At 47.2% G+C, this 13,795-nt stretch overlaps 1 protein-coding gene across 2 annotated transcripts in view; it reads left to right on the top strand.

Moving 5' to 3' along the window:
- Nucleotides 1–393: 393 nt before the first annotated feature.
- The window catches only part of RAB37 (RAB37, member RAS oncogene family), a 60,936-nt gene continuing 47,534 nt past the window's right edge, over nt 394–13,795 (top strand). Inside the window, exon 1 of one of the 2 annotated variants that reach the window (XM_008513191.2) lies at nt 394–1,066. In XM_008513191.2, coding sequence (XP_008511413.1) covers nt 995–1,066 — 72 coding nt within the window. In that variant the 5' untranslated portion in view covers nt 394–994. The remainder of the gene's footprint in view (nt 1,067–13,795) is intronic. The other variant, XM_008513188.2, reaches the window with a different exon arrangement.

The raw sequence follows: 13,795 nt of genomic DNA, 5'->3' as shown, positions 1-13,795 counted from the left end.
AAATCCTCGGTTTCCGCAGTGGGATTCCCCTGGTGTTTGTGGGAGGTAGCCGGGGGTCCCCATCCCCTTGCCTAAAGCATAATAGCAAATATTCTCTGAGTTCTTAATACATGTGAGGCACCATTCTAAGCTCTTTGCATGAATTAACTCATCAAACCCTCAAGACAACATCATGAGGTGGGTACTCCTACTACCTCCATTCTGCGGACACTTAGAGGAGGTTAAGCAACTTGGCCAAGGATCCACAACTAGCAATGATTTTTGGAGCCAAGATTTGAGCTCTGGAGCCTGTGCCCTTAACCAAACCACAATTCTGCCTCTCCTGAGCCAATTGTTTGTAACCTTCGGGGGTCACATGCATCCTAGACAGTGTAGTTAAAACTCTGGACCCTCTCCCTAGGAAAATGCGGTTAAGCAGAATTTTGCAAAATATTTCTGGGACTTCAGGGCTCCCCAAGGCCCACCATCTACCGACGTCATACATATTGGAAGGAATTGTCCAGGGACCAAAAGAGAAGCGGCGCCAGCGCCGCAGGGCTTCTCCTCTGCAAACGCGGGAGGAGAGCTGAGCTGCAGAGTGACGGGGATGCTCGTTCACTGGAAATCAGCTCCCGGGACTGCAACGCCCTGAGAACGCAGTCGGGATGCTGAGCCTCCCGAGTCCGGGAGCTGAATGAGGCACGCACGGACCACTGGCTGGACTGAAATCCTGCGTCCCTCCCAGCATCCTGGAGTCACGAGACGGGGGACTTGGAGCGGACGGGATCTCAGAACTCTGGTCCTGGGCGCGGAGAGGCGGCATCGCTGCGGGCGCTGAACGCTCCCAGTACCGCGCCGCAGCCGCTGCGGGAGCTGTCCAGTGCTGAACCCGGATACGGCCCGGCTCGCGGGGCTCAGACTCGACTCTGCAGCACCCAGAGCAGCCGGACCGAGCTTCTGAAAGCGCTGACGCAGGGCGCGGGGAGAGCGGGAAGCAGAGGGCTGGAAGCCGGACATGGACCTGCAGAGACTCGACTCCTACCAGGGGGGAGCTGGCCCTGACTTCAGTGAGCACGTCCTGCATAAGGTAAGAATCTCCTCCAGTACTCCGCCCCACCCCAACCCTGGGAGAGGGCGCCGTCAGCAGGAGTTCTCTCCGTTCTCCTGATTTGGCTTTGGGACTTAAAGAGAAACTGACCCCTATCTGTGAATCTGGGGAACCCTTTCTGTTTGATCCTATTTGCTGCTCAAAAGATAGATGCATGAACGCTGGCGGAGGGGCCGCTGCCAGAGGCTCAGATTGCCAGGAGATTCGTTCATTCATTCAAATAACTTGTGTCCCTTTCTCACTCGCTCCCTCCTGCCTCTCATCCGTTTGAACTCCTGTGTACCCCGAGCACCCTTGCCCTCTGTAACCCTTGTGGGAGGCTGTGTTTGTCCTCCCACCCTTGCCTCAAAAGCTCTGGCCCCATCAAGCCTGGTAGTTGTGGTCAAAGACCTGAATTCCTGGCCAACTTGCTGAAATTAAACATAGAAATGATCTGCAGCAGAAATAAACTGTTGTTTTCCAACCAGACTCCCTCATGGCTCCAGAAAGCTGCCCTCCAGCCATGACTCACTCTCAGCCTCCTGAAAGTGTTTGGTTATTTCAAAGCTCTAACTCATCCATTGCTTCCCTCATTCAAGTTTCTTAGGCAACGCAATTCTCAATAAAGCAGGTCTCCTCTTGAAGTGATTGTCGGGAAAAAGTGGCAGCCTCTCTCTAGGTAACACTGTTTAATCCAAAATTCATCACCTTGGAAAAATCAGAGCCTTGTATTTGTGATAAGAAGTCACTATTGCTCCTCAGCCCTTTGTCTGCCCTCCTCATTCAACCTTTAAATGTCCTACTTTGCTAATTCTGGTTTTTCCTTCAGTCCCCTGAAAGGCTGTACACGGTCCTACAGTTGGAGATTTTTTTAAATCAAAATACCACTCTGAAAACTCCATGAATGCAAGCTTTGAAATAATCTGATCCACCCTCTTCCCCTATTACACAGTTTGTATTTGAGAAAACTAAAGTTCAGAGAGGCAAAGTGACTTGTCCAAGAAAACAAGGTAGTGAATGGCCGGACTGGTATTAAAAGCCAGGAATTACGACTCCAAGTCTAATGTTCTTTTCTCTACACAAGCGTAGTTCATAGATCAGCAGCATTGACATTACCTAGGAGCTTGTTAGAAATGTGAAATCTCAGACAGTACCCGAGACCTACTGAATCTGAAACTGTATTTTAACAAGGTCCCCAAGAAATAAATATGCACATTAAAGTTTTGGATGCATGGGTTTGTGCTACACTGGCTATTTCTGTCACAAATGAAGGAAAATCAACTATTAAAGGAAGTGGGTCTGTAGATTTGAATAGTCTGTGTGACTTCTCCCTCCAGGTCCCTGAAACCCTAGGGAATAGGGAAGGAGAAAAAATTATAGCAACTGCCCCAGTCAGGAAGTTTTAAAACTATTATAGTTTGAAGTAAACTAGAACTAGATCTGTCTTCTTTGAGGTTGTGAATTTAACCCTAGTAGAAAGTGCATGCAAGTAAAAGGAACATAATTACAAATTAATTCCAAAAGCATCCTGGTGACTAGATAGACGAGCCTCTCCAAGTTTAAATCATCTTATAAAGATATACACATTCATTTTGAAAGCTTTAAGATTTGGAGGTCAAAGTTTTCAAATAATTGATCAAGTGTGGTCTTTCCCACCTCAGTTACCCACACACAAAATGTAGGCTGTAGCCCGTGAGAACTTTCACTTCCTTTGGGTTTATTGATCACCAATTTGGGAGAGAGCCCATTCCTACAACTTCCAATATGTTTGAAGACAAGTGTCTACTTACTAATAGTAAATGCTCAGTCTCTTCAACTTGGTTGTGAGCGTCTTGAGAGCAGAAACTGGCTTAAACCTTCTGTGGTACCCAACAGAATGACATATGTATGTAGAAATTTTTCCTTTTCATACAGTGCTGATCATCTCTTCTTAATATTTTATTATTGTGAATGAATTTCTATTGTGATCCACTTAAAAATCTTTTGTAAAGAGGTAGGGTATCAACATATTTGTATCATTTTTAATTTTGCTATATAATAGAGTCCAAGGAATTCCTGTTGATTCATTAGAACATATTGGCCATGAGAGGCAGGGCTCCCCTCCCACACTAGTTCCTAAGAAAAAGGAATTTATTGAAGTATAAGAAACATTAAAAAGCCAAAATCTTCTGTGTACACCTTGATGGGTTATCACTAAGTAAGGACCTGTGTGCAACAACTACCGAGATGAACAAATAGAACCTTGCCAGATTCCCGGAAACCCCTCACATGCTCCCTTCCACACACCCTCTGCCTTCTCCTCCCCAGAAATTACCGTTATAGAGGGAGAAGTTTCATTTAAGATTTTGACAGGACCCTCAGATTTTAGGTAGGATAGTCCTAGGAGCTGGCCAGAGAAGAGACATTGCTACATGATGGAAAGAAACCCCAGGCTTGGACTCAAACAGACCTTGTTGTGACTTTGAACAACATGTGTGAAGCTTACTTTTCTTGTCTATAAAATAGGAACAATAATACCTGGCTTGTTGTTTGTTGAATGAGGATGTCAGATAATATAATGTAAAATATAGATATGTAAGTATGTATGTATATATAGTCTCTGGCATATGGGAAGCATTCCTTAAATGGTGGTTGTTATTAGGGCACACATCTTGGGCTCCACAGCAACTTCAATAGGTGTCACATTTGGTCTCACCTAAAATGATGAAGCTTTGTGAGAAGAGCAGCAGCTCTAAACAAGGAAACACACACACAAACACGCAGGCACAATCCCATAGGGTTAAGTTCATACAACCCACCTATGCAAAAATCTTGACTTCCACGGGAATATCCCCACCCTGATTTCCTAAGCGGAACATCTCTTTTCTCTGGGAGGTGAGGTATGGGATGCAATGAAACCTGTCATTCAAGTTCACTTATAAGAAAAACATATGCCAAACATTGTCAGCCTTGGCAGGCACTTGCACTTTAGCTGGTCCCAGGAGTTGGAGGCTGCCCCAGACAAGCCTGAGTAACTCTTCGAATATTCCTGGAGCATCGGCTGGGAGTTGGGAGCTGCTTGGAAACACTGAGTTCATCCATCACATGCTTGGAGTTTTTAAATAGAGTTGCTGTTGTTCTCACAAATCTGAATATTTGATGCAACTAAATAATTTAAAACATATGAAAAACCTTGCTGCTCTTTCCCTCAGAGAACTCCCAGCCCTCTCTCCCTACCTGTACAGACTCAAAAGCCCTCAAGGGCACTAATATGAGTTAGGGGTTCAGGAACAGGATTGGGTTCTAGCTGTGCCAGGGCCTGACTGTGAGCTCTGGGAAAATGAAGCACAGAGAGGGGCGGCTTTTGCCCCAGAAGACAGTGAATTAGGACACAGGCTTCAGCTCAAGAGCTTACTTCCTAGTTCACCATCACCAGCTCTCTGGTGAACGCCCACACGCCAGTCTTGTTCCAAAAGGGACAAACAATTACTAAGCCAAAGTCAGTCTCCTCCATAGCATCCCAGAAAAACCAGAGACCAAGGGGCAGGAAGACATGGACCATCCATCCATTCATCCAGGGCTTGGTCCTTGTTGGAAAAAATAGAATTATTGGGGAGATACAGACAAAAGGTTTCTGTCCTACAAGGGACTCCCCTTCCCTCTGACTCCACCCTAATACCTCTTCTAGGTGAGTGGGAAAGGTAAGCAGGTCATCTCTACTACTCTCCCTCCTCTCTTACACTTGTCCTTCACTCCCCTCTTCTACTGCTCATCTTGTGACTTCTATATCCCTCATCCAGTCATTCAGCAAACATGTACTGAGCCTTTCCAAAGTGTGAGAAACTATGCTGGGCATTATAGAGAAAACACAGACACACACACACAGATGGTTCCCACCTTCAATAATCTCATGGCCTATAAGACGTGCACACAAATTACAAATTGCTGTAATACTGTGTAGCATCTCAGAAGTGCCCTAGGAAACATACAAGAAGATACAGTGGGATAATCCCGGAAGAAATGGTCACTCCTGACATCAATTTTAAGGCAGATCCTCTCCCACTTGTGGCTTCTGATTAAGAGTTGATATCTGAAAGAGAAGAGTTCCACACACCAGCCAGCCTCCATGCCCCATGGGGGCGTCACCCACTGATCCTAGAGAAAGGTCTAGATTCAGCAGCATTTTCCTTCCCTGCCAGAAACTGTTACTAAGGAAAGACAAATTAACCAGCAAAAGGCCATACCCGCTATTCTGTCTCCTTCTACCACTCTCTATCCCTCGGGGCATTTTTTTCACTTAAACAGTTTTAACGGAACACAAATTTGTGGTCAAAGAATCTGATTCCATGGGAAAATTCACACCCTGTAGGTGAAGAGATTTTACTTCCAAAGTGAGTCCATCATAACTCAATAAAGTGTTGGGGTTTTTTTAAGGAAAAATATATAAAACCAAAGTGAGAGCACTGGCTCCAATTATCGCCAGATTTCCATCCTCAGCTCGGGGACAAACGAGAAAGCCAAGAAGAGTTAGCTGCTCCCTGTGGAATGTTCCCGTTTGCTGTTTCCCTCTCGCTGTTTCCCTCTCCTGTTTGCTCTCGGGGCTTTCTGATAAATAAACGAAGTGTATGTTACAGCACTGACGATCTCCCTCATCTGGGACTCCCTTGGCTAGTTTGTCAGTCCTGCCCGGATCCCAGAGCAGCCAGCTGGCTTGGGGAGTGGTGCTGGCAGGTTCTTTTGGATAACCTCAGCAGGAAATGAGGGTGACTCAGTCCAGTGTCCCAAAGTCATTTTCCAAGCTCTTCGGGCTTCCCTCTCCCAGTGCTCTTTCCTCTAATCTGGAGTCCCTGGGGCCTTTTGCAAGGAAATACTTGAGGCTCCCTGGTGCTGGTGTGCTCGTGTTTCCTCCTATAAGCTGTTCTGGGGAAGGGCTTTGGCTTCCTTCATTTTCAGGTCAGGAAACCCAGCTTTGCTGGAAATAAACAGCCACAGGCGAGAACCAGGCTGGGGAATTGTTGAACAGGAAATTTGAAGTGTCTCTAAACTTAGCCCAGCACACTCCATGTCTCCATCCTCCCTTTCTCAGGCACGAGAGGCAGTCCCTGGAGACTGCAAGTGAAAATGGAGATCACAGCTCCTTTGCTAGCTTGCAGAGCACTCAGGCAATGCACTTCCCCAGCTGGGAGCAGCCCTGGACCAGCCAACCAGAGGAGGTTTTCCAAGGCCAAATAAGAGAGCTCCAAGCCAGCAGCAAACAACATATCTAGAAATCTTAACCCCTCGCTGACCACATCCATCAAAGCCCCCGCAAGACCTCGCCCTGCTCCTGAAGGTAGCCAGGTCCTAAGTGGTAAAATAACATGACTGTTGAAACAAGCAGAGCTCAAGAATTCCCCCAGGAGATTGTTCCTGTTTCCCTGAACTGGTGTAGGTGTCTGCTCCCACCCTCATTCGCATTTCTCTTATCAGCGGACAGTTTTTACCCGCCCGACATGAACATGTTATTCAGTAATTTGTGCTTCTGCAAATGCCACAGGTATGCTTTTAGATGTCTTGAACCAACTTGGCTCATATTTCCTCTTGCTTCTGGTCCTCTGCCCCTGGCTGCCACCAGCACACACCCCTCCTCTCACAAGGTACAGGCAGGGCCAGTGACGACACGTTCTTGCTCTTTGTCCTTCTTTATCTTTTGTCGTTAAGGGCCTTTTAAAAGCAAAGCAAACTTTTCCCCTCCTCCTCCTTCTCCCTCTGCCATTTGAATTTTGCAGCCACACCCCTCCCAGTAAGTCTGCTTATTAAAAAGCAGGGCTGCCAGTGTGTCAGAGCAACATCCCCAGGGGACAGTCAGGAACTCGTAGCACCCTGCTTCTTCCAGCCCCTCCCAACCTCACCTTGAGAAGCCATTAACCTTTGGAAGGGAATGAAGCTGCCGGTACGGTACGGTACGGACCCAGCCCAGATGAGACACAGCCTCGTCCAGCCCCTCGGAAACCTCCTCCTCTGTGCGGGGCAGTCCCAGAGCTTTGTCTTTACCCAGATCTTCCCATTTCCCAGGGTCTCAGGTTTCATTAGATTATGAACTGAGAAGGATTAAAATCATCTCTGCCCCATAATCTAGAAGGACCCAGTGAGACTGATAACCGTTAATAATAAATAGTAAAAATAAACACTTGGTTCACTTGTGGAGCATTTGACAGTTTACAAAAAAGCTTTAATATGTGCCATGACACTTTCTACTTACCAAACGCCTTTTCCAGTAGATGTTAGTATTAATTCCATGTTATAAATAGAGAACCAGAGGCCAGACGGAAAAAAATAAAGTTACTGGCTCAAGGTCACAGCAGGTAGGTATTGTGGGAATAACAGCAGACTCTTACATGGCACTTATCTGCCAGACACTATTCTAGACACTTTACATCTTTCAATCCTACAACAACCCTATAGTAATCTCACTTTACAGATGAGTAAACTGAGGCACAGAGACATTAAGAAACTTGCCTAAGATCACCCAGCTAACAAGTGGTGGAGCCCAGATTCAAACCCCAGCAAGCTGGAGATGCAAAGGGCTAGAGTTAGGAGAGGGCAAAGGGCTTCACCAAGGAGGTCACAGATTGTCACTCCTTTAGGGTGTTGACAGCAGTGCCGTGTGTGGCCCCCAGCTCTGTAGGATCAGAGACCCAGTTTTGCTCACTCAGCCTGGAGTGGATCCATCCCTTCAGGCAGGCTCCTGTTGATCAAACTCACAAGGCTGATGCATCGCCCCAGATGCCAGACCACATTATAATCAGGGGGTGGTTTGCTAAGCATGAAATCCAGAAAAAAAGAGACTTGGAGAACACAGACGTTCAGTGATATTGCTCTGATATGGTTTAATAGCTGGCTACACTATGAGGACAGCCTCAATCTATGACTCCTGTGGCCCCTTCTACCCCTGGGTCTTCTCCCCACTGACCTCTGCCTCTCTCCACGGTGCTTAACCATGACCTAGGTCAGGAGGCAGTCTATTCTCTCCAGATCTCCAGTTCCTGTATCCCTGTAGGAACCACTTGCCTTTGAGCTTGAGGATGCCCTGGACTTGACCTGGCTGTGAGGAGGGAGGAAAGGGAGGGAGCAGGGGGAATTCTTCCTCTTCAGGAGCCCCCATCAGATGCATCCACAGTTGTCATCTCACATCTCTGCCTCCCTCTCACTCAGTGCCTATGTCAGGGCCTTAGGGGTGTGGTTTCAAGGGAAAGAACCATGAAAGAGAAAAAAAGGTGATTGGGGCCATTTCCTTATATCCCACCACTGCCCCATTCCACATGCCCTCCCCTCCTTGAAATCGGACATTTCTGGTTAAGAATCCTGAGAATCAATTCAGCAAACTTCTGTTGGGCATGGGTGTTCCTGAGCACCCAGGAACCACGCCTGTTCCCCACCCCACAAGGAGCTGAGTCTGGCAGGCTGGATGGGTCAGTGGGCTGGCACAGAGAGATGACTCAGGCTACATATGACTTCAGCCCAATATGACGCATGAACTTCAGTGCCCATGAAGACTTTTTAAAGGTCATGGACCTCTCATCTCACATGGTGCAAAGTGGATCCTTGAGGACCAAGCCAAATGCTTGCAGCTCTCTCAGACTGCCAAGTTCTGGGTCCTGACTCAGTGACTGATCAGAAGGATTGCAAAATCCACAGGTCCAGGAGTGGGGGGGTCCCACTTCTGAAAGTCAGAATGGCTCTGGGCTCACAAAACAGGAACCCCTCCATGTCCATGTCCAAGAAAGAAAGGGGTTCCCCAGTGCACTTCTGGGAAATGCCCAGAGCAAAGATCTGTGGCCCACTCGTGGCAGAGTCAGATACAGAGAAGCAAAGCCAGACCTCCTCCCTGAACATCTCGAAAGATCTGAGCCAGAAAACGTCCAGTCAAACTCAAAGACACCAGGGCCCAGAAATCCTGGGATGACAGGCTGGTACGTGAAGAGAGGCTTGCGAAAGACGGAGGTGAAAGGCCAGAGGAGATTTGCGGTCATACCGTCCAAGACCCTCACTGCTCTGAAGAGCCAGGTCTCCTCCAGATGTCGTAGTCCAGCACCACAAACACGTGAGAAAGCCTCACAGAGAAGTCCCTGACCACCACCTGTCTGTTCCACCGCCCGCCTTGTCCACCCCCTGTCCTGTCTGCCACCTGCTCTGGCCACCACTTGCCCTGCTCACTGATTTTCTTAGAGCAGAAGGTAGCTCGTTAGCAAAAAAAGAGAACTGGGCCTGGGGTGTCAAAAAACCTGGGCTTTTGTCCTGGCTTTGCCATTAGCCAACTGCACTTCCTTGGTCATTCCATTCAAACAGCACTTTACAGTTTGCAGAGCACTCACACATAAGTTGTCTCGTGATTTCCACAACGCTGAGCGTGAGCAGCACAGACATTATTATTCCTGTAAAGGGAAACTCTTGTGGTCACGACCCTTTTGATTGCCAGGGACAAAACCCAACTCAAGCTATCTTAAGCAAAAAAAGAGAATTCACTGGCTCGTGTAACTGAGAAGCCTGGGGATGCTGCTCAGCCGGATCTGGGGACTGAAATGGGTCACACGCCCACCCCTGATGGTGGAGTCGGTCCCACCGAAGCCATATTAACTGAGAGTGGTTTCCAAGGATCGTGGGGGGTGCTGTTAGCTGTAGGCTAGTCATGCAAAAACAACAGATGCCCCCATGGTAACCCTGGGAGAGGCTTGGTCCCAATATTTTAAAATCTCTTATGAGAGGTGACTGAAAAGGAAATGACCTGAACTTTTCACTCTCCCACCTAAACTGGCTAGTTGTTCCCCACACATAGTGTCATTTAAGACTGGATAACCAGACTTAGTTTATTAATAACCGGTCTTAGGAAATGAACTGATGTCATCCTTTAAGGCAGGTGCTTCTTGGGGCCGTGGAGCCAGACCTCACCCTATGGGTGGAAGCAGATTTTCCTCTGGGGGATCCAGATGACTCAGCTTGCAATAACCTGGGGAGGAGGTCGATGTGGGGGCATAGGATGGGGACACAGAAGGCGAGGCTCAGGCTGGAATGAGGGGACATTCTTCCTCCTCATTTTGGGACCTCAGTCAGTTAGTGCGAAGACGCCTGGATTTTTCCAGTGCGGGGTAAGGTGTGAGCAGCCCGTGGCTGCATGAAGGCAGATGAAAAGTGAGGCTGAAGGCTGCCAAACAAGGCAACCTTGGTGTGCAACCTGGGCAGTCACACAGGGCCCACATTTGGTTTAATACTCTACTGTCAACATCTTGAGAGTCTTAATAATTTTTGTACCAGAAGCCCCGTAATATTTCATGCTGGACCCACAAATTATGTAACCATCCTTGCTGTCAAATAAGAATCTCTGGAGGGTCTGAGCCCGGGTCTGTGCAGTAGTTCTGAGCTATTCTCTGGGTCATATCTCCCTTCTTTTGGCCTCACCCCACACCTGGTTCCAGATGAGCCGTGAGCAGCCGGGGAAGGACTATCTTATGCTCAGGGCAGAATGGCAAAGAGGCGAGCAGTGTCCCTCCCCCAGGGCTGGCACTGTGTCAGCAGTGGTGTTCCCTGGAGAAGAACGGCTGCACCCAGCAGGACAGCAATCTGCAAGGGGCATGGGCCACAGGAAGCATGCGTGGAAGGCAGATTAGAACACCCACAGGTGGACGGGCAAGGCTCCAGCCTCGGGCAAGCCTACATAGGGCTGGGGAAGAAGTAAGCCAGGCTTGTACTTGCGATTTGAACACTGGGCCACTATCACGCTGGCATGTCCCTCCCTGGACCCCCAGGGTCCTCAGGGCAAAAGAGGCTTGAAGCTGGAAGCTGCCTCAAGCCCCTTCTGTCAGGGACCTCCCGAAATTCTAGTGCAGCCCTGGTGACAATCTCAGCCTGGCCCTGGGCAGCCACGGGGGCAGAGTCAGTGCCTTTGGGGCCATTCGCTCACAAGGCGGACTCAAGACTCGGCCTCCAGAGCTGCTCAGACGCCGTTGGAAAGTGGATCTGATGCAGTGAGTCACCGTTAATTGGGTCTCAGGAGAGGAGGAGCCAAGCAACGTCAACCCTGGGGACTTGCTTCCATCATAACCCAACTGCAGGATCACAACCCTAGGAAAGCAAGCCAAGATTTCCCGACACCAAGACCGCTCCGGAGCAGAATCTCCTTCACTTTACCTCCACTTTCTCTCACTTCTGTTTTCATGTCTCATCACATTTTAAGACAAAACGCTTTCCCTCTCCTCTGGTTCTACTTCACTCGCCATCCGCCAGACAGCGGGGTGTTTCAGTGGGAGGACACCGGGACTCTAGGGCTTAGTCCTTCTGCTTTTGTAGCTTATTAGTAATCTTGCAAAGGCCATGTGAAATATTGAAATGAGTACATGGTCTGAACTTTGCAACTCTTTCCAATAACCAGAGGGCAGGCTCTGGGCAGTATGGCCTAGACCAGGGGCTGTGGCCTGTTGCTTGCTTGTCACAGAAACACTCATCATCCTTGAATGCTAGAAGGAAACTCGATGTGGCTGCTTTCTGAATGGCAGACCAATCGCCAGATCCTTAAATAACACAAAGGCACATTTGGGCCTTGGCTTCTGGTTTTATTGAGTGGGAAAAATAATATTAAAATAGAAAGACCTGCATAGACTTGTCAGTTTAGTACAGAATGCCACATAATGCAAACCAGCTCATTTGATGACTTTAATAACTTTACAAAGGCAAGGAGAGTGGGCCAAGGGTTGTGATGGACCCCTAGACCCCTTATGCAAGTATATTCCTTCTTGGAAGAAAAAAAATGGCAAATAATGAGTTGTGTGGCTTCAGTGGTATTGGTAGTGTTCCATTTCTTCAGTAGGGTGGCGAGTATGTGTGTGTTTGTTTCATCATCCTTTATAACATATACATGTTATATGGACATATAGTATACAGCAAATATTTTGTAACTTACAATGAATCAACAAGCTAATAAATGACAGGATTGGGAAATATCTGGGTTTGAGACACAGAAGATAGGAAGCATGATGGGGAGGATGAGGGAGCCTTCAGAAACTCCCCAGGATGGAATTTTTACACTGGACCCTATAGTGAACACCAGAGGAGATTCTCTTCCTTTCTGCCAAGAGCAGATTTTCTACCACACAAGGGTTCAGAACGCCTCTTCTCTATTGCTGACCCTTAGGAACAGAGTCTTACCCCTTCCTTAATTCTGAACCTGTCCTCAGAGTTTCCTTTGGCTGAACCATGAGTCAATCACGCGTCCTTGATGCAAGAACCACACACCCTCGGGACAGAGCCATGTGAGTGTGCCATCACAGTGGACTACTTTGGGGAAGGGCTTGTGCTGGGCAGGGGAATATGAGTGATTGAAGGGGCCTTTTACCCAACTGAGGTAGAGCCAGAGGGCCCTTATGAGTGACAACCTTAGTCAGCGTCCAGACAAATATGACTACTAGAGACCTTTAGGGGGATGTTAGACTACACCAGCTGGGACATGCTGGAAAGATCCATGTCTAGAGAACAGTGTGAACAAGATCAATGGCCGCCAACCCTTAGTCCATACGTGAGTACTAGCAAAGTGTCAATCAATTTGTAGGAGATGAAGCGCACACACCATAAATTCGTGTTGGCATAAAGTTACCAACTGGCCTTCTTTGGGAAAAACTGCCTACTATTCTGACTTGGGGTGCTCAAATCCTTTCTTTTATGAAATTATGGTCATAACAGATGGTTTAGCAGAAACTTTCTCAGCTGATCCCTCTCCTAACCAACTTACTAGATCAACCAACACCCTTCAGTCTTTTGGTGAAACACACTGACTTTACACCTATGGCAATGGGTAGCTTCTTCTCCTAAAGGCTCGCTCACTTTGGCTTTCACCTGTCAATGTGCAGGCTTAACAAGAATCAACTGTGTTCAGGCCCAAACTTGTTTTGGCCGGTCATCCATGTTAATCACAATTATGTAGTTTAATTAATTCATCCATAAACTGATCAATTGAGTGTAAACAGAAAGGATATTGACCAATGAAATGAGTGTGAACAAAAAGAGAACTGTTATTTCTACAAAAACCAAAGGGAAGTCTTTGGAAAGACTCAACGTAAGCATGTCATTTTTTAAAAATGCTGTCACATTAGGAATGAGTGAGAGAATTGTAAAATATTCAGAGTAAAAACATAACAATGAAAAAGGGTTTTGCAATCTGATTGCTTCATAAGCATCTAGAATGTCTTGCTCCATATTAGAGAAACTGGGACTGGAACTCCAACACGATACGGTGTGGTTTGTGCAGAAAAGGCAACGAGCCTCTTCATCCAGCAGATATAAGCGCAGAAAAGGTTGAAGTCCACATCAAAATACTAGCAAATTACTGCACGTTTACATATTTTGTGTCAAAATAGAACATTTAGAGACAGAATATATCTTTTACGATTTCCTGATTTAACCAACTTTTTCAATGAACTGACCAATTATCGATTTCTAATTACATTGGGTAAGAATGCACCTACTTGGTAAAATTAAAAGCTGACCACTACATCAGTCCCTCTCGATCTAAAAAATTATGGGTACATGAGATCAACCGCTTCTAGCAGTCTAGCCCCTCCAAGGCTGAGCAGCTATGAACTCCATCTTCAAGGTGTCAAGCAAAGGCAGCCTTCAGCCTCACTTCAATCCAACATTTATCTTAATCAGGTATTTTGAAGATTATTAGCCCAGTATATTTTTCTCCCTCAACTGTCTCTCAAAAAGGCTCTGTCTTCTGAAAGC

The sequence above is a fragment of the Equus przewalskii genome, chromosome 10 (assembly GCF_037783145.1).
Source record: "Equus przewalskii isolate Varuska chromosome 10, EquPr2, whole genome shotgun sequence".
In the NCBI taxonomy this organism is placed as follows: domain Eukaryota; kingdom Metazoa; phylum Chordata; class Mammalia; order Perissodactyla; family Equidae; genus Equus; species Equus przewalskii.
This window is presented reverse-complemented; position numbering and strand designations above follow the sequence as displayed.